The sequence below is a fragment of the Ranitomeya imitator genome, chromosome 7 (genome assembly GCF_032444005.1).
Source record: "Ranitomeya imitator isolate aRanImi1 chromosome 7, aRanImi1.pri, whole genome shotgun sequence".
NCBI lineage: Eukaryota > Metazoa > Chordata > Amphibia > Anura > Dendrobatidae > Ranitomeya > Ranitomeya imitator.
The window spans coordinates 169,687,174-169,693,173 of NC_091288.1; the positions used below are offsets into that span (position 1 = coordinate 169,687,174).

The following is a 6,000-nucleotide window of genomic DNA, read 5'->3' on the forward strand; positions in this document are numbered from 1 at the left end:
CCCCTTCCACTACTTCGGAAAGCCTTTCGGGAGCAGAAAGGGCCCCAGTGATCCTCCGAGATCTGCACTGACCACGTCAGTTTTTGTTTGCGGAGCTAGTATCTTCCCGCCTTATTGCAGTAAAACTGCAAGTAGGGACTTTCTCACAGAGAGTTTTCACACATAGTCCTTCTCTATCGCATACCGTTAGCTCATTGGGACCTTAATTGTCCTAGGAGTCTTACAGTAGACTCTATTTCATCTGGGCAGCCTTTACTATCAGGGAAGGTCGCCCTTTTTTCTCTGCGATATCCTCACTCTAACGAGTCTTCGGAGCTAGCTGCTCTGCTCTTTCAGACCTTTTCTTTCCCTTATTGCCTTCAAGGCAAGGTTGTCCTCAGGCCATCCCCATCCCTTGTCACCAAGGTGGTATTGTATTACCACTGTTCTGAGGGCTTAGTTCTTCCCTCATCTTTCGGCACCAGTCCACAAAATGGAATGAGTTCCCCATATTCCGGATGAAGTGAGTGCTCTGAGTAGGTACGTCTCGAGGACGGCGTCCTTCCGAAGGTTGGACGCTTTATTTGGGCTTCCTGACGGTAAGAGGAAGGCTTCCTGACGTTTTCAGGAAGGGTTTGGCCATTTCATCGGCCATGATAGCCTGGTGGATTCGTTTCACCATCCAGGAGTCCTTCCGTACTAGATGTCAGCCTATCTCCCGGTCTATTGAGGGTTCTAGGCACCAGGTGTCGGCAAGGCATGCCTGCAAGTTTGCGGATTCGTCCAGTCCGCATGCATTCTTGAGGCACTATAATTCCCACACTTCCACAGATGTGAGTCTGGGCAGGCGGACTCTGCAGGCCGCGGTGGCGCACTTGTAAGTAGCGGTTACACAGGGCCTAATCTGATGTTGTCCCCACCCAGGGACTGCTTTGGGACGTCCCACGGTCTGTGTCCCCCAATGAGGCGAAGGAGAAAGAGGGATTTTTGTGTACTCACCGTGAAATCCTTTTCTCCGAGCCAATCATTGGGGACACAGCTCCCACCCTGTTATTAGCTTATGCTTGTTTTTATAATATGACATGCTATACGCTCATACGTTGTTATTGATCTACTGCTTTTCCACCGAACTGGTTAGCTGAGAGCCAGCAGGAAGGTGTATACTGCAGAGGAGGAGCTAACTTTCTTTGTATTACTTAGTGTCAGCCTCCTAGTGGCAGCAGCATACACCCATGGTCTGTGTCCCCCAATGATTGGCTCGGAGAAAAGGATTTTACAGTGCGTACACAAAAATCCCTCTATAAAAATAAAAAGGAGAAAACTTTCAGAAATATCTAAATTTTGCAATCTGGCATTCTGCTCCCTGAGGGGGGGGATGAGTATGAAATGGATCACATCAGCTTGGCTGCCCCTCAATCTGTGAACAGGTTTCTAAGTGTAAAGGCCTAATTTATAGAGTTAACCTGGAGGTCAGATTTCTAGACCAGCCTCTCAGGTTATTCTAATCCTTGGTTTGTGACTGGATCCTGGCTATTTTACTAATGAATACATTATTTTTCTGTGAACACTTTTTGTGTGACCTTTCTCATAGTAAATAGTGTGGGGCTGCAGTTGGCGTCTCTCTTCAAAAGAGTCAGAAGGTGTGAAATGTTTCCACTAGTGTCTTCTCAGGAAATCCCCCCTGGGTTGACTGGAAACCAGAAGACTGCCTGCTCAGGATAACATAGGTCAAGACCTTTGTGAGAGCTGCAGTCTAAGGACAGATGTTAATTTACTGCTGGTCATACATCCATACATACACATATTTCACTACACCTCCCCTAAAGATTTGTTTTAATAAATGTGTGCATGTAGAGTGTATTAATATACTCGCCTGTATAAACCTAATATATATGCTGCCATGAGAAATAGTGAGTTATCCTTCAATGGAAGTCTTCAAACAGACATTTGTCTGAGATGGTTCCGTGACTTCTAGATTGAGCAGGGGGTTGGACATGACCCTGGAGGTCCCTTCCAACTCTATTATTCTAAGCGCCATTCTGCTCCTCTTCTCAGTGACGTTGACTCTCTTCCGATTCTACAGGTCACTCTATGAATGATCCATAAGTCTCTTTTACAGTGTAAGTCTTTGGAACCTTGTTCTGATATTCCACAGACTTACATTGCAAAAGCCACTTCCCGGTTCACAGATCAGTGCTTGACCAGGAAAGTCTGCAGAGTTGTGATGTGACTGAGAAGAGGAGCGGAACGGCCCTGGATCCCCGGAGATGGCGATAGTAGGTGAGTATATTGACATACCGTACACGCCACACTACATAGACGTCTGCACAGATTTATTTAAAACAAATTTTCATGGGAGAGCTTCTATATCAAGACTATGTCCAAAACAAAAAATACTAATCGATTTTTATTTTATTTTTTTTCTCCTTGCCCTCCCTTTTGCACCATTTGTTTTTTTTGTCTCCATTACATCATTGCACCACTTGTTCGTAAGTTTTGTTTGTTTTTTTTATCACTGTTTCTCCATTTTTATTTTTCCTCAGAAGCCACCAGAGGCCGTGACCGCAGAACAGACTTCATCAATCCCTGAGCCAGCCGGTCTAAAGCCGCCACAAAAGCCTCACCTGCGACTTGCTCAAGTCCAAAATCCCAAAGGCATTGCCCTGTCGTGGAATGTCGCCAGTGTTGATCTCAGCTGCGCCCCTGCTAAAGTCTACTGTCTGTACGTCCACCAGGGAGATCCAACCAACCCCAAAAAGCTGTGGAAAAAAATTGGTGAGATCAAGGCCTTACCGTTACCCATGGCTTGTACTCTCACACAGTTTGTTGACGACGCCACGTATTCTTTTGCCATGAGAGCCAAAGATGCCGACGGCCGCTTCGGACCACTGTGCGATATCCAGTCTACTACGCTAAAGCCTGCAAGCTCCTCCAAGAAATCATAGCTAGTCTGTTTTACCTCTATTACCTAAAGTACACCAATAGCTTTCACTCATATTGAGTCATGCAACGTTGTTTTCTTTTATGTTTCTCCCATTTTAAGCCGTTTTTGTTTGTAGTTATCGTTTTACTGTTGCTTTTGAGCTGTACCTATGAGTTATGCCATCCAGACACAGGGTTGTTTTCTTTTGTGTTTTATTTTCTCTCTCTCTCTGTTTGCATGGTATGCTTTTATAATAAATTAAAAAATCCACAAATATTATTAAAAGGGATTTAAACCATTGCTGGCCTGTCTTTAGGATCTCAAAGACCGTAAGAGGATATCCATACCCGGCGCTGCGGCTGGAACAGCAAGTCCGCTACGTTCAAGTGAATCAAAACCAGACACGGCTTTTTGTTTTGTTGATCCATAAGTGCTTACAAGCGATCGGATGATCGCAGCACCAAGTCCCCAAAGGGGACTATTCTATACAATAGAAAATGTTTTTAAAAATAAGAAAAATAAAATACAAAAGTTCAAATTGCCCATCTTTTGCCCCATAAAAAAGCACTTTATTTGGTATCACAGCATTTGTAAAAGTTCGATCTATCAAAATATGAAATAAATTAATCTGATCAGTAAAAAATGTAACAAAAAAATGCCAGCATTGGGTTGTTTTTTTTTTTTGGGGGGGGACGCTGCAATATTGCAGTAAGAGGTGATCAAAACGTTGTATCTAACCCAAAAGGGTGTCAGTAAAACGTCAGATCGGGACCAAAAAAAAATAGATCCTCACACAGCCACATATCCCGAAAACGAGCCTCATACGACTATGGGGATGGAAAAATAAAAAGGTTGTTATGGCTTTTGGAAGAAGGGGAGGAAAAAAAACAAACCGCAAAATTGCCTGATCATGAAAGAGTTAAAATGTGACCGCCATTTAAATTTTTATTTCACAATTCAATACTACCGATAAAAATATGCAACTTTGTAATAAAAAATAAAAAAAATCTGCTGCTTTCTTCTCCTGGATTGAATTTTCACTTTTAATTCATGGGTAAAATCTGTAAGCTGTGACACTTTTAAAGGGGTCTCCAAGTAGGTGTAATAATATTAGCAAATACCTCCATTTAGAAATATAGTATAGTTCTTCTGATTCGCTATGTTAGGGCATTTCCCGCAGTATAGGTATTCATGGTTACGACCACTCATATAGTGACATTTAGTTGTTAGTGGTCGTAACCACGGATAACCAAGCTACTGCAATGCCCTGTACAAGGGGTAAGTGACATAGCGAATCAGAAGAACTATACTATATTTCTAATTGCAGGTATTTGTTAATATTATTACACCTACTTACATATTGGGATAGGAGATGGGAATACCCCTATATTTGCTGAGATGGGAGATGGCAATTGGTCCATTTAACAGTATGGAGGGAGAAATGACTTGTCGCTGCAAGTTCTCCTGAGGCAACAGTTGCAGTTCTCCATAGCATCTGATCAGTAGCATCTGCTTTCTCCTGTCTTAGTAATGGAAAAATCTGTATACACTGAAGACAGATTTTACCTGTTCATTGTGAATTTTGAGATCGATCAGTCCTGGTGGAGAAAGAAGCAGATTTCTATAGTAAGATCTATTATGACAATTACTTTTTTTTTTTTATATATGGATGAAATTCCGTACTAAACAAGGCTCGTGGACGAGAATGGTGTGGGGAAAATAAAGCAGATCCTTTTTTTTAATCCCAGACAGCCCCTTTAAAACGCAGCTCACCTTACTACACCTACTCCATACCTCATTCTTTCCTAATTGCCTTTCCATTGAAAACTTTAGAGCTCAGCATATTTTATAATTGTTTTGGCGTATAATAATTTTCTTGTAAAATGTCACATGTTTGCACTCGACGTGTGCAGTGCCGGAGGCTATCTTTTACAGGACTTTATGTAGTTATTAAAGGTGGTTATTACCTTTTAGACCTTTTTTCTATGTCTATGTTCGTTTTCTTTGTTGTCGAAAATGCAGATGCCATTACTTGAAGCAAGGATCCTAGTAAATTACTGCGTAAAGGGAGGACCTTGCAAAAGTTCAGAACCGGGGCAATAGCCATGGCTTGGTGATTCATCCATGTGCTTCAGAAGAGGACACTCATGGGTGTGTGTGTGGGGGGGTTCACACCTTTTTGTATGCAAATTGTATCTTCAGAGAGGAAGACGACTTGAACTCCAGTGTGACCTCCAGAGACAATATTCAGATTTAATTTCCCGGATTTACACTGCATGGCCTGTAAGTCTCCTTACACGTCAGCTTGGTGTTATCCACAAGGGGAAACGTTACCCCTTTAAGGTCACTTTTTTAGCATGGCACATTGCGCCCACGTTTTACAGCAAATTTTGTATGCAGTGACTGCAAGTTGATCTTCAGGGTTTTTTTTATTATTATTACTTTTAAAAGGTAACAATGACAGTCTGTAACTTCTCAACATGCCGTCTCTGTTGGTATTTCTGGGCTGTCTACACAGATGTGATTTTTTTTATTTTTTTCTTGTAAATATGTGTAATAAAATCGATAGGTGGAAAAATAATCGTTAATGGAGCAGAGATTAATTAAAAGGGATACTACTCGTACATCCAAAAGTATTAGGATGGGGTAGCAGCATGACCTCGGTGTGCACCTTGGTCTGTTCTGCTCACATTGTGGCTTCCGCTGTTTTCAGACGGGTCCGTTTGCTAACAATTCCTGACGGGGCCCATTGACACTTGGATTCAACAAGAATAGAGACCATGCAGACGATGCTAATCTTGGCAAAAAAACAGACCATTGTTTTATGCGCAAGCAGCTCACCAGACAACAATAAACCGTTTTTTACTGAACAGTAACTTGGTGGGAATTATGTATAATAGATGGCGGGTGCATAACTTCACAAAAGCGGAGCATCTTCCAGCATTACTTCCAGCACAGTACTGCAGCCCAGTAAGTGAGAGTCCTGCCCTCAACTCGCGGTCACACATCCTCTTTCCCCCTACGGTTACTAGTTTGCTACTATGGCCGTTGCTTAGCTTCTTTGCTTCCTGACTCTACTGCCCGGGGCACTCTCTTCA

General features: G+C 42.4%; 1 protein-coding gene across 2 annotated transcripts in view; it reads left to right on the forward strand.

Moving 5' to 3' along the window:
• The window catches only part of ATF7IP2 (activating transcription factor 7 interacting protein 2), a 59,728-nt gene extending 54,845 nt beyond the window's left edge, over positions 1-4,883 (forward strand). The window contains exon 11 of one of the 2 annotated variants that reach the window (XM_069734033.1): positions 2,523-4,883. In XM_069734033.1, the coding sequence (XP_069590134.1) occupies positions 2,523-2,924 (402 nt within the window). In that variant the 3' untranslated portion in view covers positions 2,925-4,883. The remainder of the gene's footprint in view (positions 1-2,522) is intronic. The other variant, XM_069734032.1, reaches the window with a different exon arrangement.
• Positions 4,884-6,000: the final 1,117 nt, after the last annotated feature.